Source organism: Chinchilla lanigera, unplaced genomic scaffold, assembly GCF_000276665.1.
Source record: "Chinchilla lanigera isolate Chin_1 unplaced genomic scaffold, ChiLan1.0 scaffold00065, whole genome shotgun sequence".
NCBI classification, from domain to species: domain Eukaryota; kingdom Metazoa; phylum Chordata; class Mammalia; order Rodentia; family Chinchillidae; genus Chinchilla; species Chinchilla lanigera.
Window position 1 is genome coordinate 5,895,975 of NW_004955466.1, and position 24,110 is coordinate 5,920,084.

The window sequence follows — 24,110 nt, forward strand, 5'->3', positions numbered from 1 at the left end:
GTAGGCATAAAGATAAACAATGGAACAGAAAGGGCAATCTGAAAATGGAGCCACACACACGGCTACTTGATTTATGAAGCTACTACAGTACAGTAGGAAAATGATTTTTTCAATAAACAGTGTTTAATCAACTGGATAGCCATATGGAAAAAAAATAAATGTTTGAATGCCTCAAGATACTGTAATTAAAAAAATCAATATATTCTTGAAATACTATATGTCTAAATGTAAACTGTGAAACAATTAAGCTTGAGAACTATGATGTATAAGCACTGGGCATGGTGGTACACACCTGTAATCCCAGCACTCAGGAGGATGAGGCAGGAGGATCATTGTGAATGTGAGGCCACCTGGGCTACAAAGTGAGCTCAAGGCCAGCCTGAACTGCATAGTGAGACCCTATCTCAAAAACACACACACAAAAAAGAACTATGATGTACAATATGATAGCCATTAGTCAAAAGTGGGATTTAAATTAAATTGAATTAAATATTCAGTTTCTCTATCAATACTAGCCACATTTCAAGTGTTCAAAAGTCACAGTGAATAGTGCCTATGATTTTGCACAGTGCTGTTTTAGAAAATTCCCATCAGTGCAGAATGCCCCAGGGGTGTAGCTCAGTGGTAGAGCACTTGCGTGGCATGGACAAAGCCCTGGGTTCAATCCTTGGCGGCCAAAATGAAGAGAGGGAGACGGGTGGGGGCGTCATGCTGTAGTAAAACTCTAGATTGAATCCACCTGTACACAACGGGTACAAACATTAACCTCTTCCAAATATTTTCAATCCTCAGTTGAATACACTGATGTGGGACCCATGGACATAGATGACCAAGGTACATATGAGACTATGTGTATTAATTCCTGCTGTACATATCATGAAGTTTGCAGTAGTTATCTGTGAGTGGTGGGCTGTGAATGATTTTTATCTTTTATTATCTGTATTGAAATATTTAATTGTATTCAAGAGACCCAGAAACGTATGGGGAAAAAATAATAGATGCCCATGAATTATCAAATTTTAATATTTTACCGTATTTGGTCATTTCTCTAATTCCACTTCCCTCCTTTCCCAGAGGAAAACCCACAAGTCCAAATTTAGTTTCATTCCCCTTATGCATATTAGTGTGCTGTAACTACAAACGCATGTATGTAGAAATAATACATAGTCTAGATTTACATGTTTTAAATTTTGTATAAACTGGGGCTGGGGATTTAGCTCAGCGGCACAGCGCCTGCCTGGCAAGCGCAAGGTCATGAGTTCGATTCCCAATACAGGAAAAAAAAAAAAAAGAATTTTGTATCAATTAGTTATGCTATATTCTAGTTTTTCTAAAATAAGCATTTGTTTCCCTATGTAACTTTAAAAGTTATTTTAAAAGTAATTAATGGATATACAGAAAATGCCATTTTTTAGGTAGTATAGAAAAATCTGCCCTAAGTCAGAATCCTAGGCCTCAAAGCAAGTATTTTTATCAGTCCCAATTTCATAAAGCCAGGGCCACACTGTCACTGTATCTTATGTGCCCTGGCACAATACGAAGAATGTGCTAAGGGCTCAGAAATCTCTGGGATGAAATAAATCTATGAGTCAGTCTTGAGACAAAACTTGATGTTGAAAGATTACTCAGAGTCCCATTGGATGGAGGCCTTCAAAAGCAGGGGGATTTTACAAAGCTTAGAGTGTTAGAGCTCAAGCTTCTACCCCAGCGGCTTCCTTCTTTTTCCTCTGCCACAGCAAACAACAATAAAAAGCAAACATTCCAGGCCAGGTTTGTTCAGACTGACGCTGACAGGGATCCTTCAGGACACTGTGATAACTGGGCATTCAATTTCTAATTGAAAAACAACAAGAAAAATGGACAAGGTCTGCTATGTATTTTCTACCTGGTCAACATTTGTAGCATGCTCTTATTATTGGAGATGCTCCTGAATGAATCTAGCTTCAAGTCACATTTTTTGCACTACACTTATTCCATTCTGTGAGAACTGGAATAGAAGTACTTTTCATATCATCAGATGACTTACATGAAAGTGCAGTATAATGGTCCAAATCAGGCCAAGAATAATGGATCGGTTTCCTTCTACAATATCAGTAACATGAATATTTATTAGCTTGATCTGGAAATGAAGAAATGCAGGTCAAAAAGAGAAAACATTCCATAGCATTCATCATGCCTACAAATTTCTGGGTGAAATTTATACTCACCGATCGATTTTTGAGGAATGTCAGGGCATGTTCTATATTGATTCTACACTGGAATGTATTAGATCCTTTATCTCGAGGCTACGAAATTCAAGCAAATATATTACTCAGAAATATGAAAGAATTTTTTTTAAATCAACAGAGTTTCTTGCTGTCATTTTCAAATCTTACCAACTGCTGTCCTGAGAGTACTTCTAACAGGTCGAGGAGGACGTGGCCCTTTCTAATGTCTGTGAATAAGTCTGATATGACTGAGGGAGGGGTGTGCTGCAAAAAGTCACAAGAAAAATAATCAAAGTTGGGCCCCAAAATGCAGTACCTTTAAGAATTTCATAAGCGTGCATGGTGTTTTTTAAAAATCTAAGAGTCAGCAGTGAATTTTTTTTAATTAATAGAACGCTACAGAGCATGCAAAGCTCCATATCAAACCATTAGAAGAACAGTAGTGAACTTAGTTCACCTCATGGGAAATTCCCAGGACCATAACACCCTGCATAGAGCGTTCACTGAGAGCTTAAACCCTCCCTCTGTAAAGAGACATTAGACGTTCAGAATTACCCAACAGTGACCACTTGGAAAGTAGGGTACATGTCTGGAGTAACCTGCCTTGTATTTGCCCATCAGAAACTCACGCACGGGGTTGGGGTGAGCAGAAAGGGAGCAGGGTGAGCCGTCATGTGAAGAGCCAGTCGCCGCGCACCTAGGCTACCTGAGGGCCCACACACAGGGCCAGGATAGCGCGGTGATGACCATCAAGGCTGCTGGTCCCCAGTGCCTGGGTCTGCACCCCAACATCAGCACTTAGAAGCGGTGTGACCACAGGCCAGTCACACAACTTCTCCGTGCCTTCACTTCCGTGACCTTGAGGCAGGAATATCACCTCCTCCCTCACAGGGATGTTGTAAAGACACTGAAGCCCCTCGTAAGCGCTGAAGTACTCAGAATCATCAGGCTCAGCGTAGTGTCTAACCTTAACCACCACTACAGACAGCTCAATTATTCTTTCATTTGATGCAAGACTATTACAGCTTCAAATATCTTTACCGTGCTGTCCCGTATCTTTCGATACAAACAGTACCCTCTGTGTGTTAGGAAAGAGCAGAAACACTAAGATCAAAGTGGCTTTCCGCAGGCTCGTAGGGAAAGACGTCCCGCAGCCTTCCACAGCCCGTCAATTCCATTTCAGAGTGGCTTGCTTGGGGCCCAAACCCAGGCGCAGGGAGAATAACGAATACCCTCCTAATGGCATAATTTGCTCCTTTTTTTCCTCACCTTGGCCAACTGTGAATTTATCCAGCATGTGAAGGTTTTCTTCTGCGTGTCTTCCTGCTCAGCTACCAAAGAAAACACAACAGTTGACAATGAGAAAACTTTTGAGGATATCACAACTTCGAAAGGCTGTGGTCCTGGGTACCTATCACAAACTCACAGAGTTTCTAGGTCTCAGACTAAATTCCAGGTGTTTGTGCCTGTTAGAAATTCACACATGGGTTTGGGGTGAGCAGAAAGGGAGCAGGGTGAGCCATCATGTGAAGAGTCAGTCACAGTGTTCTGGAAATAATGTGATGACATGAGGCGTCTTTTTTTAAGGCCTCAAGTTAGCTACTAAGAGACAATGGTCTTAAATACATTTCACTAACAAAGGGATTAAGTCACACACGGCCTTGAGGTACTGTGCCGAGGCAGGAGAGCCCTAACCCAAAAGGACCTGCAGTCCCGGCCAAGCTGCGTAATAAAGATAGCCCCGAACATCTCAAGATGTTACGAGGCTCACTGAGTTACCGCAGCCCAGCCCTCACATTTACCGTTCAAAATGCACTGCCACTGGGTCAACTGTGCAAGCTGCAATGAGTCAGAGACCCGGGTTCAAGTTCTGTGTGTGTGCCTGAGCCGCTGTGTGACTGCGAGCAGCATCTTCGGCTAATACGGCAGAGGGAAGCAGAGACTGTCTCACTCGAGGGCGCGGCCTGCAGGCTGGCACCTGGTGAGCGTGTAGGCGCGCTATTAACCAGGCAGGACTCGGGCACAAGACACTCACATCTACCCTTCCCCTCCCCTCCCGCCAGGCCTGGGCTGACTTCCTGTGCCCCCAGCTCGGCAGACACCCTCAACTCTGAGGACAAGGCCGAGCCCAGACACAGCAGCGAGCTCCCCACCCTGACGGACCAGGTGAGTGTGAGGCCGGACACATGCTCCCCCCGGCCCATGGCTCACGGCCTCGTCGCACACCATGGGCTGCGAGCTCACCATGCGTCACTGACGCTGCTCTCTCACCCTGCTGAGGTCAGTCACACACGCAGACACACGCATCAGCGTGCAAGTGCAAACACACACACCCACACCCTCAGGCCCCTCCTGCACCCTCCTTCCTGGTCCCCAGCAGTCTGCACTTCCCCACATTTTCCCCCCGCCTGCGCTCCTGCACGCCTGAAGTCTTCCTCTGATGACGCAGTCGGTGGTGTGTCACCAGCCATGCCCTTCAGGCCAACACCCTGCCTGGGGCCCCGGCTCCTCAGGGCGCCCCATAGATCTGGCTGTCATCACTGAACTCCCGCAGCGCCTTACTGTCACTGACGACAGCCCTGCCCCCCCCCCAGGTCCCTCACACCTGGCCACCACCTTCCTACTCCGCCACGCTCCTGTTCCTGGAATCCCAGCTTTGAATCCCCTGCCCGCAGACCACCCCCACCGTCACAGTCCTGTCCTCTCCCGCCACCTCCCTTCCCTTCTCCCTTCTCTTTTAGCTCTTCCAGCCTCGCACTCTCACATCCAGCTCCTGTCCAATTCTTAATTCTGGTGCCGATACCAATACATGTTCCAACTTCCCGGCCTCTTGGCTTCGTGAATTCCTTCCTCGCCCTCACTGACTGTCACAGACACACAGCAGCGATCACAATCCCCCTGCAGTCTCGACCTGACGCATCCCTCTGGGAACATCACCGTCTCTCAGTTCACGCCATCTGGCACCCCAACCCCAACACCCCTTTGAGCCCACAGCCAATTCCAAGCCGCTGGCTCTGCCAGGTTGATCTCTGCGGTAGAACGGCAACTGGCGGTCAACTGCTAACACCCAGCCGAACTGGAGCATCGCGCTGCTGGATGTGGAGGGCCCACCCGAGGATTGCTGCCAGCTGCGTAAAAAGAACTGGAGAGGACAAAGCGGGCACTGTTGGTCCTCCTGGGGCTGTTGGTTTTCCTGGAGGAGCTTGTCACACTGGCTTTCCTGAGACAAACGCAGCTGTTCTCATCGTAGGAGGAGCTTGGGACCCTGTCACTGAAAATGGCTACAGTTCACTTTGGGGGAGCTCTGGCCCTCACTCTGAGCATCACTTCCTGGCGCTGGAGGGGAAGAAGGTGCACTCTGCTCAGTCTCCTGGAAGAGCTTGTCATGCTGGCTTTCCTGATATGAACTCTGCTGTTTCCATCATCGGAGGACTTCGTTGTTGCTGAGGATGGCTGTGGTACCTTTCAGGGGAGCTCTGGTCCTTACTTTGAGTGTTGCTCCCTGGTTCCAGATCCCTCAGCCTGCTGGCACAGATCCTTCAGCCTGCTGGCACAGACTTTCTAGCTTCCACCACTGACCTTTGGGCCTTCCCAGCACAGATCCATGAAACAGGCCTGCATGAGACATTGCCATGGCTCTGGGCCTCCAGTTGGACTCGCGGGGGGCATTGTCATGAGCTCCAAGTCTTCAGCTGGACTCGTGTACGATACTGTCGTGCGATCCAGGCCCTTATCTTTGTGTGTCTAGTGTGTGGACAGATTTCCTGCACTCCTTTGTACTTGACTCTGGGTGACTACTATAAAATAACCCTGTAAATTATGTGTCCTGCATTAAATTGTTTCCCTTGCAAACCCTGACCACAACAACATCCTTCCTTTCATCCTTATCCACTTTGGATTCCATGATCAATCACTGTACTACTCGCACTCCCCTGGGCCATAGTTACCTTGTTGTATTTGCTTGGCACGTCAGGCATGCTACTAAGGAGGCTGCAGAAGGCCCAGAAGTGTGACCTGTCTCAGCTGAACCCCAGTGCCCCCTCCGTGCCACTGAGAGTCACACTATCACACTCGCCCACCCCCGATGGCAATTTCACAGCTTCTCCTCCTTCCTCACTCAGTACCTCTTTCCCCATCGCTACTGTCAACTGAGACCTTGTTTCCTGGGGTACACTCCCTTGTCCCGCCCAATCAGCAACAACCTACCAAAGTGCTCTGCCTCCAACCTGAGAGCACAGACCAGTGACAGCGACCCTCTAGAGCTCTCCATGATACAAACAGCCCGCTGTGGCACACATGCCACAGGTTCGCCACCACTGGCACCGATAAACTAGCCTTGACCTAAGCCAGTCCCCTACACACGCACTACATCCAATCCCACTGCTTCTACTCTAGGACGTTTTGATCCTTCCCCTCCCCCACCATCCCCTTTTTCCTCCTCTCTTGGACCCTTCCCATCAGGTCAGATCCACACCATCAGTTCTCCCATCCCAAAATAAAACCAGGGCTGGGGATTTAGCTCAATGGTATAACAGTTACCTGGCAAATGTGAGGCCCTGGGTTTGATCCTCAGCACCGAAACTCAATAAATAAATACAAACAAAAAGAAACCTCTCTTGTCCCCAGCTCCCCACCGGCCAGTGCTTCATCTGTCTGCTCCCCTGCGTGGCAAAATGCTTCTATTTAGGTTGACCATCCAGGCCTTTCCTTGTTCACTGTCAACTGATCCTACATCAGCTGGGTTCTGGCCACTCGCTGCTGCTGCCCTGTTCTGCAGGTCACCGTGAATCAAGGCCATGGGGCCCCTCTCACTAAGACCAGTGGCTGATGCTTCCTCTTCCACTTCCTGGACCAGGCAGCAGCAGCCAAGATGGCGAGTCCCTCTCTCCTCCTGCTTCCAGGACTCAGCTCGAAGCTTTCCTCCTGCGTCACCAGGGGGCTCCTCCCTTCCCTCACTTATAGCTAATGCCTTGACAAATCCTTGCAGGTCCTCCTTCAAAATATACTCAAGATGTAGCCACTTCTCTCTTTACCATCGCTGACCCAATCACCACCACCTCCACCGGGTGATTGCGATCCATTCCAAAAAGATCCTCCCCCCAGCCTTACCCCAAAACCCATTCTCTCCACGGCAGGCAGAAGGACACTGCTAAAACGTTAGTGCGGATCAGGAAAAGTCCTCCGCTCCAGCCTGCAGGGGCTCCCCGCTTTCCCGCCCACCACCATCCGGGCCCTCGCGCTTTCCCACGCGCTCATCCCTGCAACACCCCGGCCTGCGTTTCCTGCATCTCCCAGACCACTCTGCACCAGCTGTCAGCAGCGCTCCTACTACAGGCTGCCCCAGGATCCTGCCCTCATCTCCTCATCCGTAAAGCCCGCTCTGGGCCTCCCATCTAAAACGGGGGCCTCCCCAGCTCTGCTCTCTTCTGTCCTGCTGTTTCCTTCTACACTCCACGTAAGTTACGTATGGAGAATTATGTTCATTGCTCAACATCTCCCGCTCCCGCTCCGTGCGGGTGAAAGTCCCGCACGAGCAAAGGGGTCTCACCCGTGCCGGCTCTCAGTGCCCAGAGGAGCCCGGCCCAGGGTAGGCCCCAAAGAAATACTTGTTGGAACAATATGAATGATATCATTATTGCCGTCACATTTTGTTTAATACGCTAATGTCAAATTTACCTCTATAAACTTCCATTTCTTTCTGTTAAAGTTACCTGTTCTGCCTTCTAGTATACTGTATTTCCTTCACTCTTCCCGTAGCACGGACTGACCCCTATTTAACAGTCACAGTGGGTGGAAATTACACACTAGTATTTGGCCTACAACATGAACAGGATATGACATTTGGTTTAAATTCTTAAAATTTGGCTGGGGATTTAGCTCAGTGGCAAAAGCGCCTGCCTGGCAAGTGCAAGGTCGTGAGTTCGGTTCCCGGTACCGGAGAAAAACCAAAAAAGAAAAAAAAATTCTTAAAATTTTTTTAATTCAATAAACATCCTGGTTGAGAAGTAAGAAAGATCAGCAAGGTAAACAGATTATAGAGTGTTAATAATTGTCTCATTACTGTGAATGAGTAAAGATGTGCTAAGCCACACCGTAACTTTTTTCTTTTTAAATGTTTTTACTTTGTATGCATTACCCGTTTAAGTTACTTATTGTCCAGTGACTTTACAGTTTATAGGGTTCTCAGTAATTGTTAGCTAAACTGAATTGAGTTCCAGCAAGCCAAGTGGATACATTAGGCTTTAAGAACTGATGCTATTTTGTTAATTCCACATGCAAAAAAATTACAAAAACCACAGTTTTGTCTGATAATCCAAAATGTTAATAAATCTCCTGCAGTCTTTGAGATATGTTTTCATTATTCCCCTCCCCCGGCATCAGCAGATGGTACAGCAATAAATTTTAAACATGTACTGACATTAAAAAATGCAGTGAAGGCTAATTGCATTTTTCAACAGAGAAAAACACTAGACAACTTTACAATTCCAAAATCAAGTTACACGCGCATAATATACTTAATCCATCAGGGAGGAATCTGTCCATTCTTAACAATTCTTAACAATAATGCAGAAATCTGAAATTGAAATGAACAGCTATTTTTTTTTTTAAATGACTCTCTTCTTTACCCTTAAGAGACCAGAAAGACTTTTCCTTAAGATGATAAAGCAAAGGCGAGCGTGGTGGTACATGCCTGTAATCCCCCAGTGCTTGGCAGACTAAAGCAGGAGGATCTCCATGAGCTGGAGGCCAGCTTTGTCTCAAAAAAAAAGATGATAAAGCATGAAAAAGTAATTAAGCAGGAATATTATCAAGTCGGGAGACAGAGTCTTCAGCATGTTTAGGTAAGTCGCAGGGGAAGAAAGAGGGCGGTACAACATTAAATAAACTGGGGGAGGTGATGTAGCACAAAACCAGATGCAGACAGTACACTATCCATCTGCAGAGACCCAGCATTCTGTGTCCATCCGGAATCACAGTCATGTTGAACACGCTGAATTACTTCCCAGTAAGATGAGGGAGCATTTCACGTCCATGTGGTGCTTACCAGACAAAGGGACTGAGCAAGCGAGGTACTATACATTTCCTAAGCTGCGAACACAGTCAGGGCTCGAGTGGACTGCTGTGAGCGCACACCTCATCCCCTCTGAGAGTAATAATCTCAGCAGGGGCTTTGACTTGGATTTAACACAACTTTTATAAAGGAAACCTGAAGTCCTTGCCCTCATTTAATTAAACTCCACTATAAAACAGGAAAAAGCAAAAGGAAGAGCAATCGGAACAAATCCCACACAGGCTGTCTCCGTGAGTAAGGGAACAACGCACAGACGAAAGCTTGGAAAGGAGTCTGTGTGGCTTTCCTCCCTCTTCCTCCTGGAAAGCGGAACCCTTCAAATGCAACAAGGACCCTTTGCTTGACGGCAAACCAAGCTGTCCTGGTGCAATTAAACGCCTTTGTGTCCCATGAAATGGTTTTAGACGTGCCGCGCCACTGACCCCTCGCCACACATCCCGCTTCCACCCTGAACGGCAGAACTAACGCGTCTGCATCGAGAACCAGAGCCCAGCCATCACCCTTCAGCTAAGTACCCTTTTGTTCTTTTGAAGGCTGATCCATTGGGAAAAGCATAATTGAGAGCTGCGTGCTTAGAGCAACTTAATAAAACTCTTCTTAGAATGGCTCGTAGAGAAGAGGGCCTTTTAATCGGCAGATCTCAGGGAGAGGAAAAAGAAAAGCAAAGGAAGTAGTAGAATGACTTACTGCAATGATGAATTTTTGTAAATATGCTAAGAAATACAGAATAAAAAATCTACACTGATTTTTGAGGCAAATAAGAAATATAAATAAAATTTACATATTGTAAATATAAAAGACATTAATATTTGTTATTATTTTATATGATAATTTATATAGAATGTAGAAAATGTGACCAGTAAGAGATTAGGCAAAAATGGTGTCTAGGTATCATCACTGCTGAAACAAATTTAATCCCTGGGTTTATTCTCATTCAATGCGCCTTTCGTGAGCTGACAAGGGCCACCCCTAGCTGGAAGGGATCTAAGCTGAAAACAAACCGAATTAAACTTGAGGGTATAGATTCTAAGTTCATTATAAAGCTCATTATAAAACTACCCTGACTTGTAAGACTCAGCGGGTCCAGCTTCATAGAAATTCATCTAAAAGGCGGACTCCGGGGGTCCTGCCTGCTAGTACGGTTCAGCAGTGGTTCCAAAAGGCTAAGGATCACCAGCTTCCTTCTTCTCTTAATGCGCGATGCTGGGCTGAAACGCAGCATCTCCGAAAGCAATCTCTATAGCGTGGGGTCTAGGAAGCTCTGCCACCTCCCCCTACCCACGGATTCCCTTCTTCTCTATCATGAGGTTACTGATAACAGGTTTACTGGTCACGGCCCCAGACTCACTACTTTGATTTTTTGCTCTACTCATTAAATCACTCTAGTTCCTTACTGAGTAAACCACAGATTCGTAGCCTGACATTCTTGGTTACCGGCAACTTGGCTCCACTTTACTTTACCCTGACCCACCACTTCCCACACGTTCTCTACTCACATCCTACTCCTCTAGCTGAACTCAGATCCCTAGCACGCCCATTTCCTGCACTGCCATGCTGTATGCTCTCTGCAGTGGCCAGTCTCCCCTGGGCATCCACGGCCAGTGGCACGATGCCGTGCACATGTGGGCATCCAGTGGGCACATTAAAAGAAGACAAGCCAGGTGTGGTGGCACACACCTGGAATCCCAGCACTTAGCAGGCTGAGACAGGACGACAGACACAAGCGAATTCGAGGCCAGCTTGGGCTATCGTGTGAGTTCAAAGCTAGCCTGAACTACACAGCAAGACCCTGTCTCAAAATAAAAAAATGAAAGGGGCTGAGGATGTAGCTCAGTGTGAAAGCCGTACGTTCAATCCCTAGTGCTGCAAAAATAAAAATATTATATAAAATTACCTTCAGGCTATGTACATAATGTGATCAAAAATATGTATTTTTTACAATGTATTTAAGTAAAAAACACATTACCAATAATATCCTCATTTCGGGGCTGGGGATTTAGCTCAGGGGCTGGGGATTTAGCTCAGCAGCAAAGCACCTGCCTGGCAAGCGCAAGGTCGTGAGTTCGGTTCCCAGTACCGGAGAAAAACTAAAAAAAAAAAAAAAAAATAATAATAATATCCTCATTTCAAACATTTATCCCATCATTCCTGTTACTTTACGGAAGAGTTCTGAAAGTCTTCTTTCGTGAGTGCCTTAGACCTACTGAAAACATTTACTTTGCATGGTCGTTTTGACTTTGAAGCCAGAAGTCCCACTATGCCGGATGGAGTGAAAACGGTGATGAGAACACATGGTGATCTTTTCATGTGACAGAAACCACTGCACCAGAAGTAATGTGTGACACGGACCGTTGTCATGATATGGAATAAAACTGCGTTTCTCAGGCATTTTCTAAGCATGCCATTTCTTAAACTTCTAATAAGCCTTTTTACTCCTTTTTGTCCTTAGAGCGCAGCAGATGCCTTTTTCCTTTTGTATACCTGAATCTCTGCTTTTTGAATAACCAACTTAAAAAATGAAGTAAATATTAACGAGTGCCTTTGCTTGCAGGGTTCTACCCTGGGAGTGAGGGACCCAGTAGCCAACAAAAACAAGCCCTTAGTGTTCCTGGGTACAAACTCAGCTCCCACAGTTCCATCAGGGTCAAAACCACGATCACTACCACCTGGATTGATGCCCTTTTTTACATGAGGAGCACTGGGTGATTTCCACGGAGCATTCTGACTCTGACCTGAGAATCACAACCATATACCCAAGGGTTATCCCCTGTGGCGACGTTTCTGAAAACTCTGGGCTCTGAAGCAGCACGATCTCCAAACTCCAATGAAACTGACAGAATTTCATATTAATGTGTTGCTAGTCGCCCACGAATTACGGCACACTTTTAAGCACACCTCCTTGCAGCCAGAGCTCACAACCCACTGACTGCACCAGACAAGCTGGAACTCGTGGCACACTTGCGAAGGTTCGAGGGGTGGCTTATCACATTAAAGATCCTTGCCTGTCTGCTGGCCAGCACTTGGCAGGAGTCTTCACCATATTTTTGATCACACTACAGTATACAAAGTTTGTTTTGTTTTGTTTTGGTATCGGGGATCGAACTTAGGACCTTGCGCTTGCCAGGCAGGCGCTTGTGCCGCTGAGCTATATCCCCGGCCCTATAAAGATTTTTTGATTGTTCCCCCCTCCCCCAGTACCAGGAATCGAACTCACGACCTTGTGCTTGCCAGGCAGGCACTGCGCTGCTGAGCTAAATCCCTACTCCCAGGATTTTTTTTTTTCCAGAAAGTTTTTTCGAAACATTATGAATTTCATCTTTGATCCCACCCCCGGTATATCTAATCAAGCGTATGAAAATATTCTAAAATTTAAAAAAAACCAAAGTCTAAATTAATCCTAACCTTCCAATAATCATCTATTTTCCTCAATCATATCATGAACAGTTCCTAGGCACCCTTTCAGATTAAGCATATAAAGCATAAAACCCTAAAGGGTTTTTTAAATAAGGTTTGTTTTCGTCAGTCACTGGGTCCCTCACTCCCAACATAGAACCCTGCAAGGAAAAGCGCTCGTCAACTTCTTTTTTAAATGGGTCATTCAAAAAGCAGATTTAGGTATACAAAAGTAAAAGGGCATTTGCTACACTGTAAGAAATTTTCAAAAGGGAGATCAGATCATAACCTTTCCAAATATATAAATACAGAAGGGAAAAACAAATATATATAAGCCAATAAAAAGAACAAAGAAGACGAATGTGCTGGTGTGAATATTTCTGAGAGGAAAAGAGCAAGCTCTAAAACTATGTGCTTAGTATGATTCTATTTGTATTTTAATTAGAGGCCACAAATTCACCGTGTGTTTCTGTCCATGCGGGTCACCACTTGCTGCTCATAAACTGTGGCTATGTGTTTCAGACCTATGGTTTCTCTCCTACTCAATTTCAGAACCTCAGAGTAGAACCTTTTATTTTTGCTTCCCTTTTTCAGCACAGTGACATATAGAAAAGTCATGCTCCGTAAAAATTTGCAGATTAAAAGGATCTAGGATCAAACTGACTTGTCATTGCATGAGAAAAATAATTTATTGGGCCAACGTCTTCTAATCTAACAACCCTTGGGCAATTTCTTCTACTAGTAAAATACCTTAGACAAAAGGGCGTTACTGAAGGAAACACACTTTTTCTGTCCTACAGTTTACATTTCCCTTATGATACCAAATATATCAGGTTCCCCCCACAATGAGCAATTCTCTAACTCCGATGGGCACCCTCCAGCTCAACCGTGGCAGGAATGACCTGGGGTCGCTGCAGTGTCCACAGGTTAAGGGTTCAGTCCCGCAAGACTGCACCTCCCTTCTAAAGCCAATGACAAGAAGTGGGGCCCTCGGATGTCCACACGTCTGTCCGAGTTGGGTACAAGTCAAGATTTCCTAAGACCCCCCCCCTCCTTAGGTCCAACAGTTTGCTCTGATGGCACACAAGACACCAGTACACATTTATGTCTACTGGGGTAAAAGATATAATAAAAAACAGATGGTGAAGAGGTGCACAGGCCAGAGGGGTCCCAAGGGCAGTAAAGCTGGGGTCAGCCACTCTCCCAGTGTATGAATGTATTCAACCCCGGAGGTCTCCAAAACTTAGGGATTTTTATAAAGGATTCTTCACAGACGCATAATTGATGATTAATTTAATCTATAGCTCCTAATCACTCTACTGAAGATTAGGGGTGGGGAGTAAAGGTCTAAGAGTTCCAAATGCCCAATCATGATGCCTGTAATCCCAGCACTTAGGAGGCTGAGGCAGGAGGATCCTTGTGAGTTTGAGACCAGCCTTGGCTACAAAGTGAGCTCAAGGCCAGCCTGAACTGCATAGAAAGACCCTGTCTCAAAAAGACATACATACATAAAAAAAAAAAAAAAAGATGCTCCTATTATCAGGGAAATTCCAAGGGCTTTGGGAGCTCTGTGTCAGGAACTAGAGCTAAAGACCAAATATTAGAACAAAAGCTGTTCCTAGCATCCCCATCTTTCAGGAAATTACAAGGGTTTTAGGAGTTCCCTGCCAAGAACCAGGGGCAGAGGCCACATTTATATTTCTTGTGATGTCACAGGCATGGACTAATGAGACCCAGTTGTCATTCCCTAAAACAATCCTGCCAATTCACCATTCACGAGGACGTCACCGTAACTAGTGACGATAATCACACTCGGGCAAATCATATAGCGCCTTTTAGCCATGTGTTCCAAGCCATCCCGCAGAACCCTAACCAGGCTGCTATCCAGCAGAAAGGGAAGCAAAAATCTAAGGCCATCTCTTCTACTGCTCCTCATGGAGATGACAACAAGCAGAAAAATAAAGCAAGAAACAGACCAAGGGAATAAACACTCACAGGCATGCACAACCAAAACAAGCAAAGCCCGAAGCATCTGAAAGAGAAACAGGAAGGAGCCTGTGACAACAAAAAGGGAGAATACTAACAAATGGAGAAGGAAGAAGGGACCAACTTACAACGCGTTGTCTTGCAACCTTTAATAGCAAACAAACAAATTAACTAAAAAGGAAAACTAGTCGCGGGGCTGAGCACTCCCTTCCTGAACCAGAGCAGTGTCGGGGTAACTCTTGGCTGACGGAACTCGCAAGCAGAGGGTGCGCCCGCTTCTCACACTTGCAGTTCCCCTGCTTCACGCAGACCCCACAAGATCGTCCCGCAAGAGGCCATCTTGTGACTGAAAGCCCTTCCCTCCTGTGCCTCCCGAAGCACGTCCAGGGGGACACCACCACCACACTGGCCACCGCCCACCCCTCCTCCACGCTCACATCCTGCCAGGCGTCCTCCGCCGGCTCTGGTGCCCGCTTCCTTCCCCCGCCTCTCCCCGCCCTTCCCCTCAGGCTCCTGCACCTGCTCGGGCCCGCACCCCTTCCAGGGCAGCCTGTCTTCCCTGCGCCCTCCCGACCTGTTCTCCACTTCAGCCAGGACAGTGGGACCCCCTTCCCTCTCTCTCTCGGATGATGCTGTGCTGCTCTCAGAATCAACAGTAAAATCCTTTACTGCGCCACGAGGCACCTCTCCCCCACGCGCACACTGGTGGCCCTCGCCAGCCCAGTGGAAGCCGCGTCTGTCGTCCCTTCTTCTCGGTGACATCTTGCCATGCTCAGGTCTCCGGGCAATGGTTGTTTGGTTTTTTTTCTCAGTAGTGGATAATGAACCCAGGCCCTTCTCACTGAGCTACATCCCCAGCCTTTTTTTTTTTCTTTTAATTTCTTAGTTTAGAGATAGGGTCTCACTGAATGGCTGGACTCTAACTTGAAATCCTTCTGCCTCAGCCTCCCAGAGTACTTGGGTTACAGGCATGCACCACCCCTCCTGGCTTCAGCGGTTGCCTTAAGGAAACCAAAGTCGCCAGGAATATAGCTCAGCAGCACAGTGCCTGCCCGATAAGCACAAGGTCTTGAGTTCAATTCCCAGTACCACAAAAAAAAAAAAGGAAAACCAAAATCACCCCAAGTTTCTATTTGTTTTCTAGATGTGCCCCCCTCCCCCATTTAACACTCTGTCTCAATTTTACTCAATGACAAGATTAAAAACCCCGGCTGTAGTGCAGACTACCTTTGTTTGACCCCCACTTACTAGCTCCGCACTTGTCTTCTCATACAGTACTGACTTAGATAGGAGGTCAGTAAACTATAGCCCACTGCCAAACTGAGCTGCTGCCTGCTTTTGTAAATAAAGTTTTATTGGAACACTGGCACACTTGTCTAGTTGCCTGGGGCTGCTTTCACAACACAAGAGCACAGCCATGTAGTTACGACAGAGACCACACAGCACGCAGAGACCACGCAAAAAGCACAGAGAAAGCTGACTATCCCGCCCTTAACAGCAAATGTCTGTCAATTCCTGGCATCCGCCATACTATGCTCATTCGGCACAAATATGGATCTTGCAAACATTATGCTAAGTGAAAGAAGTCGGTCACAAAGAAGCCGGTCATGATTCCATGTATACGAAATGTCCAGAATAGGGAAATCTACACAGACAGGAAGTAGGTTAGTAGTCACTGAGCTGGGGGGGGGCATAAGACTGGAGTGAGATGAGAGCTAAAGAGGGTGCGATTTGTTTCAGGAGGTGACGAAAATGATCTAAATATCAAATGAGGTAATGGTTGCACATCTCTTACAATATACTTAGAAACTATTTAATTGGACACTTTGGACAGGTGAGTTGATTTTTTAGTTGCCTTTTTGAGACAGGGTCTCGATATGCAGTTCAGGGTGGCCTTGAACTCACTTTGTAGCTCAGGATGGCCTCAAACTGGCAGCGAGCCTCCTGCTTCAGCCTCCTGAGTGCTGGGATTACAGGCATGCACCACTATGCCCCGCCTATGATTTTTTTTTTGCGGGGGGGGGGGGGGGCTCTTTTTGAGACAAGGTCTCGCTGTGCAGTTTCAGGCTGGCCCTGAGCACACTTTGTAGCCCAGGGTGGTCTTGAACTCAAAACGATCCTCCTGCTTCAGCCTCCTGTGTGCTGGGACTATGATTTTTTTTTCTTCTTGGTGAAGACTGAAACCAGGGTCTTATGTATGCTAGGCAAATGCTTCTCCAACTCCACTGGGGCTACATCCCCAATCCATGAATTTACCCCAGACTATATTTATTAAAGCTCTTCCCTAAAATACCGGCTAACATCTGAGGTGGTGTCATTCATCTCTGCCTGTGCAACAGCTACAGGCTGTGTGTGTCTGATTTTGCTTCTTGCTTTGCCAGGAGCCCCTCCCACCGTGCTTTCTGTGCTCTATGAATTCAGGAAATATTTGCTGAGTGAATGATTAAATAGCTGGGAGAGGAGGGGTGGGGCTTTGTTGTTATTTTCCCCCAGTTAACATAGAGATTCAGGTGCTCGGTTCATTAGGAAAATTCATGCCATGCAATCAGTGACTGCTACTCCGGGCCTTGGCGTGTGGAGTCCAGCAAGCGCGTGTCCCCACAGGAACGAGCCGCACCCTGCGTAAACACCTGAGACTTTCACACTGAGGCTTTGTTTCCGGCCTTGGAGGAACCCAGCTCCTGGCTCTCTGAGTAAGCAACCCCTGTTATTTCTAGCACAGGCAAATGAGCCCAACATGCAGACAAAATGTGAGAACCTGGGTGCTGCTGGCTTCTCCTCCTCCTGCCCTCTTCTGACTCAGCTGAGCTGCTCCAAAAGTACCTCTGAAATAAATAAACCTGGAAACGACCATTTCTCTTCACACGTGTTACTCCTCACTCTCTCCTGCCCACCACAGAAAACTGAAAGCTTTCCTTGTGAAAATCAAAACATGTGGGCCCGAACACCTCCTGCGGGGTGTCCAATGCCCTGGCCACAGTCCAACGCCTCTGACCCCGGAGCAAAAAAACAGACTGTGCGAAGAGCTGCTCTGCGATTACAAACCCCGGTTCTCATCTCACGCTCGGGAACACCAGCAGATCGCGGGCTCCTAGGGCAGGTTTCTGGGTCCCAGCTCCGCGGTTCACACACCTCACTCCTTCTAAGCCGACTTGGACTGATTTACGTATGTGACTTATTCTTGAGCCAACAGGTTGGAACAGGAAGGGCCAGGCAAAAACAATGATGTGATGAGAAACTCCTGAGACACCACTAACGTCGTCTGTTCCCCCCATGGGTACCTAAGACACACCTGCAGGGGCTCAAAGGCCCACGGAAGCGAGGCACACCGGGAATAAGGGAAACTCAAAGAACTCCGCAAGGCATTTCACGAAACCCCGTCGATGATGGGATTCAGTAGGCCTCTTATAGGTGGGGAAAAGCACTGTCATTCCCAGAATCACTCCTTTAATAAACACACACAAGAAAGTCTACTGTGTCTTCTATAATATACATCTGCTGGGGAAATTCAAATCCAGATGTGTCTGATTCAAAATCCATCTTCTCTTCATTGTAGTTCAAAGCCAGCTGAAACGTCAAACCTGGGAACACACCAGCAGCCACCCTCTCTCTCTCCTCTTCAAACCAAACTTCTTGAAAGAGCTGGGTACAGTAGATGCCTTCACCACCCTACCTCCCACTCGCTTCTCCGAGGACATCGTGTGTCACAGAAAACCCATCCGCGGCCGGCCCTCAGAGCAGACACTGAAGACGCACGTGCAGCATGCCGTGACCAAGGTCACCCAGGCAGCAGTTCGCCGTTCTAACACACGTCTGCAAGCGGTGGTCCCCACACTGAGCACCTCTTGCCACTGCAAACACCAAGGTAACTTGTATGAATCTCGTGATGTGACAATAGATTTAGAATTGAAGTTGGATTTATACAAGTTCTTCCTTTCCTGAGGTGCGTACACATTTTTGGCAGAATATAAGTATATACATTCCAGTCTTTCCCTGCAGCCAGGCCTGTCTCTCTCCAGAGCCTCGTCTATCTGATTTTCCCCTGGGTGTCTCCACTTGGTCATTCCACAAATACCTTTGCAGAATTGAGTCATCTTCTCTGACCACATCCCGGTCTGACCAAAGTTATTCTCCTGCATCTTTTCTTCAGTGATTAATTCCAACATCCCCTCTTGCACCCAGAACGAACCTGAATCACCTTTGATACCTCCCTCTCCCCGACTTCCCCGCAACCCATCGACCCCCCACTCCCTGATGCCCTAGGCTTCTCTTTGTACCTATTTCTCTGCGCTTCCACCGTCCCCTCCCGGCCGAGACACCATTTTCTCCCACGTGACTTTAAACTGTCTCTGCCTCCACTCATCAGCATAGACAGCAGCCTGCCCTGAGCCTGGCGGATTCCGAAGACCGGTCTGGAATATTCTCTCTTCAACATGAGTCAAGCGCTTCTCCCTAACCTCAGAACAGTTCGAGCCCGCATCTCCTCTCACTTCCTGCATCCTCCTCCCACTCCAGTCCTCAGTCCCAGGACACCCACGTCCTCCGGATCAGCCTCCCCTTCTGCACTCTGCTGTGCCCCCGGCTCGCTTCCCACCCTCTCCTGCGCGTCCGCAGCAGCCTTTCGCAAGCACGTCCTCAGGGAAGCCCTCCTGGCTCCCCAGCCTGGGTTGGGCACCCGTACTGCACACTTCCACGGAACCAGGACACGCCCTCTTACCCTCACATGATACTGCAGTAGCCTGTGTGCTTGCGCGAATCCCTGTAATCCAAGCTATGGTTAGAACAGCACACATCGCTGGGCGTGGTGGCGCATGCCTGTAATCCCAGCATTCGGGAGGCTGAAGCGGGAGGATCATTGCGAGTTCAAGGCCAGCCTGGGCTACAAGTGAGCTCAAGGCCAGCCTGAACTGCATAGTGAGACCCTGCCTCAAAAAAAAAAAAAAAAAAGAAAAAAATAAATAAATAAAAAAAACAAAAAAAACAGCACACATCATGTCTATACTATGTGCTCGGCACAGAGCCTCACATACAACAGGTGTCCTGTGCTGACAACACCAGGCATGATGGCACACGCAGGTGACCCCAGCTACTGGGGAGGCTGGGGCAGGAGGAGCGCAGGTTCGACTTAGCAAGACCCTGTCTCAAAATAAAATTTCACAGGGTTCAGCACTTCCCAAGTTCAACCCCCAGTACCGCAAAACAAGTCAGAAGAAAAAAAGCATTGTTTTTAATGAACAAGAAAACAAATGGGGCTCTGAAGATACACTGACCTATACTTAGAAAAGCCGTAATGAGTACTGCCCCCATGATTCTGATTTTAAGAAATCCCCTATTCCCCTTCATAGGCCTGAGATCCCCTGTCTTCCCCTCTGTGGCAAACTTTCTTGCACGCGCTGATTGTGTAACTCCTGCAGCATCTCCACTTTCTGGGCTCCGGTCCTCTCAACCCCCTCCAGGTGCCAGATCTGGGCAGAGCGCAGCGCCCTGGACACAGCCGTCCTCCAGAGGTGGTCGCTCTGTACAGCAGCGTGGCTGCCCCGCCCCCTTCCTGAAAAGCACATCTGGGGGTGCCCACACCCCCGCACTTACCTGGCTCCTCCTCCGTCCCTGGCTACTCCGCCAAGTCCCCTGCCTGCTCCTCCTTTCCCGCGGGGAACACTGAAAGGCCCTGGGAGTCTGCTCTGGCTAAACACCCCACAGGTGACCCCACGCAGTGCGTCCTGGCTGCAGATGTGAGTGCCCCGGCCACACGCTGCCGGCCCCACACCGGGCTTCTCCCTCACGCTGGACCCTCACGTCCCACACTTGACTTCTTTGGAGAGCAAATAAGCACCTCACACCTGTTAGGACAAAAGCGAACTTCTGACTTCCCCGAAACACAACGATCTTGTCCGGCGCAATAAATTACATCAACTACTCAACTGCTCAAGGCGAAACTTCAGAAACTATCCCTGAGTCCCCTTTTCACTCGTCTCACGTGGCCCCCAATTCACAGGTGTCCCAAACACCCACAATTCTTCAACCTCCTGCTACGACCCACCCTGGTGTCACCTACCACAGCCCCTCACCAGAGCTACCAGCAAACATAAAAGCGCGCTAGCTGGCCCTCCTGCTTCTTTCTGCTCACTCCAGGCAGCAGCTGGCGAGACCTCGGGCTGGGGTTCTCCTCCACTCAAAGCCTCCCAGCTGGAGCAGCCTCAGCCTACAGTAACGCTCCTCAGGAGGCTGAGACCTGAGGGTCCTGGAAACCAGGAGTTTAAGGCCTGCCTGAGCAATGCTGTGAGAGCTTATCTCAAAAAAAAAAAAAAACATCACAAAAATAAAAAGAAAGCCTTCCCAGCTGGGTATGGTGGCACACACCTGGTATCTCAGCACTCTGGGAGGCTGAGGCAGGAGGATTCTAGGTTTGAGCTGACCGTGAGCAATTTAGCAAGATCCCATCTCAGAATGAAAACTAAACAAAGGCTAGGGACAGAGCTCCGTGTGAAGGCCCTGGGTTCAATTCCAAAGACAGAAAGAGAACGGGAATGGGGACGGAGGTGGGCAGCCTTCCAAAGGTGTCCAAACACACTCGCCTTAGAGCTGGCGATCTCGGCCTGAGCCAGCTCCCCCTTGCCTGCCTCTCTGCTGCCAGCTCAGGTCCCTCTTGCCCACCTGGTCCAGCCATGCGAGCGTTGAACTTGTTGCATCAGACGGGAGGGCCCTACCTTGCTCTCGCATGCATGGCAGCTCTCTGTCCTGTTGGGCCTCTCTGCGTCCCTCCGCGGAGAGGTGCTCTCTGGACTACAGAAGTCTCCAGGCACCAGCACGGACACCGCCTGAACCTTCTGCTCAGCCTGGCCATGTGCTGCGTTTTCCTGCATAACATCCCCTTGCGTAACTTCAACGTAAGCGCCACAGACTCACGCAGTTTGTCGAAGTTGTTCACTCGGTACTTTCTTACCTGATATACTGCTTGATCTGCACACGGCATGGTCCCAGGAATCGTTTGCCTGTACCCATAAAAATCATAAGTACACAATAAAGTGGGAAGTGTGGATTTACCTGTACCGTACTTTTGGAATATTTTGTTTTGGAAACATCAAAACCCATGGAAGTTTATCAATAAAACACGCAGGTTGGGGCAGACAGCAAAACCGTACAGAATTAGCTCCCGCTATTAAAACTCCTACTTCAGAAAAAGCTAACCATTCCAATGTTCCTGAAGGCTCTTCCACGCCTCTCCAATGTGAGAAGTGCCGCCTGCGTGCTGCACTTGACTCCGGTGCCCCTCACCCTGTCATGTGACACCATCGGTGCCACCCACTGTGCAGTAAAGGCAGAAAAAGCCACTGATGCCCAGGGCGGGGTGCCCCGTGCCACACACGGCCAAAGCAGCGTGGGTTTTCCTACCACCTTCTTCCTGTGCTCACTCAGCACAGATCGCAGCCCTCGACGGCCAGGAGAGATTATTCGTCCAAAGCTGATGTCTCTCCTTCAAACACATACAAGAACTTCATTAAGAACTTCAAAACAATCTCCTCTGGTAAATCACCTTTTTCTCCCTCTGGTACTGGGGATGGAACCCAGGGCCTTCAAAATGAGCTAGCTACATCCCCAGCCTTTTTTATATCTGAGACGGGCTCTTACTAAATTGCCAAATTCCCCAGGCTGAGCTCCAACACTCAATCCTCCTGCCTCAGCCTCCCAGAGTGCTGAGATTACAGGAAAGCACCCCCACATGCAGCTCCCATATTTATTTATCTACCACTTCTAAATGACCCTAAAAACACCTGGTGGTAGTAACTACCGGCTCTCAATAATGTATCAAAAACAACACTGCAAATATTATTGATTCTTACCAAAACTCACTTGAATGATTTAGAAAAAGTCATTCAGAGAAACTATAAATGCCAATGTTGAAATCAGATGAGGAAAGTAGCGTTTTAGAGACAAAGCCAGGCAGAGCGGTGCACGCCTATCATGCCAACACTCAGGAAGCTGACACAGGAGGACAGTGAGTTCAAGCCCAGTCTTGGCTACAAAGGGAACTCAAGGCCAGCCTCGACTATGCAATCAAACCCTTCCAGACACAACAAAACAAGAGGGCCACATTTAGAAAGACCTCCAAATTTCAGAGTGTTAAACCACATTAAACCCATCAAGTATTTATAAATTAGTATGCTATATTAGCTTCTTACCTTCCCATTTTCAAGGTGAGATTTTTCTTTTTTTTTTCTAATTCATTACTTCAAATTCTGAATAATTACACTCCCTACCCAACACTTATGCATACACAAAAGATTAAAAAAAAAAAATCTTATATCTCCCCTAGAGCTAATGAAAAAGGATTTTTATTTCTATAAGGCATGAATGAGATCTTTGTTAACCCACTTTAACAGGACTCTAAATGACCCTGGATTTATCTTGCCCTAGTTTTCAAAACGTAACTGACCCAGAATAATGTAAGCTTATCTCCAAACTCTGGACAAAAAACAGAACCAAAGTTCCCAGAAGCCAAAGCTATACATACAACCCAGGGAAAAAAATGATTTTTCCTCAAAAACACTGCACAGTGCAAACACCTCAAGAGCTCTTATTTTTTTCATTTAACCAGAATATTTTTAAGATTAGAAAGCTTTCTAATGCCAAGGTAAACAACCTCCAAAGAAAACACAACAGAAAACAGTATTAGCTCCCGTGATTACCGGGAGTTTTCGGGAACCGTTTGTGTTAAGTACAATACTGGTGCGAGTGAGAACTACCACCTCGCTGTTTTCTTTAGATGTGACAATCGCCCAACTAACCACAACATCCCCAGAAATGATTAACTTTTTTTGGTTTTTTTTTTTGTTTGTTTTTTTCCGGTACCGGGAATCGAACTCATGACCTTGAGCTTGCCAGGCAGGAGCTGTGCCACTGAGCTAAATCCCTGGCCCCATGATTCACTTTTATCTGTAATAACTGAGCAGACTGAAGTGGTCAGGGAAGCAAAATTATTATGAGCTGATATGTCTTTTTCTTACTCCTCATTTATCATTTTAATCCAAGTTTCCCCCCAGGGATTTTGCTTCAGGGATCAAAATTCCACACTGAGACCCCCAACTCATCCCATTCCTCTCTCCAGCGCTGCGCAGCGTTTCGTTCGCTCACAGTGGGCCAGCTTTTCTCAGACAGGCGGTTCCAAACATCACAGACACACCTCACCCGCCTCCACCTCCACAAAGCCAGGCACCCACAGTTCTGCCCACAGTTCTATATGACAGTTCTGCGCTACACACTCGCCCTTCTAATCCACCAACATCCGGGCCTTCGGCAATAGGAAATGGGCCTTGTGCGATAGGAATCGCCATTCTAGGCCTTCTGCGACACAGACTTGCCCTTCTAATCCAACAACATCCGGGCCTTCTGCAATACGAAATGGGCCTTGTGCCGTACGGAATAGGTCTTGTGGGGTACGGAATCGCCCTTCT

The 24,110-nt window shown here is 47.5% G+C and overlaps 1 protein-coding gene across 4 annotated transcripts in view; it reads right to left on the reverse strand.

Annotated features, from left to right (window-relative positions):
- Nucleotides 1–24,110, reverse strand: part of Syne2 (spectrin repeat containing, nuclear envelope 2) — a 279,867-nt gene that overhangs the window by 249,459 nt on the left and 6,298 nt on the right. For all 4 annotated transcript variants that reach the window (XM_013521919.1, XM_005399143.2, XM_005399142.2 and 1 more), the window contains exons 2-5: nucleotides 3,477–3,538; nucleotides 2,376–2,471; nucleotides 2,208–2,285; nucleotides 2,027–2,119 (exon numbers count right to left, since the gene is read on the reverse strand). In XM_013521919.1, coding sequence (XP_013377373.1) covers nucleotides 2,027–2,119; nucleotides 2,208–2,285; nucleotides 2,376–2,471; nucleotides 3,477–3,538 — 329 coding nt within the window. The remainder of the gene's footprint in view (nucleotides 1–2,026; nucleotides 2,120–2,207; nucleotides 2,286–2,375; nucleotides 2,472–3,476; nucleotides 3,539–24,110) is intronic.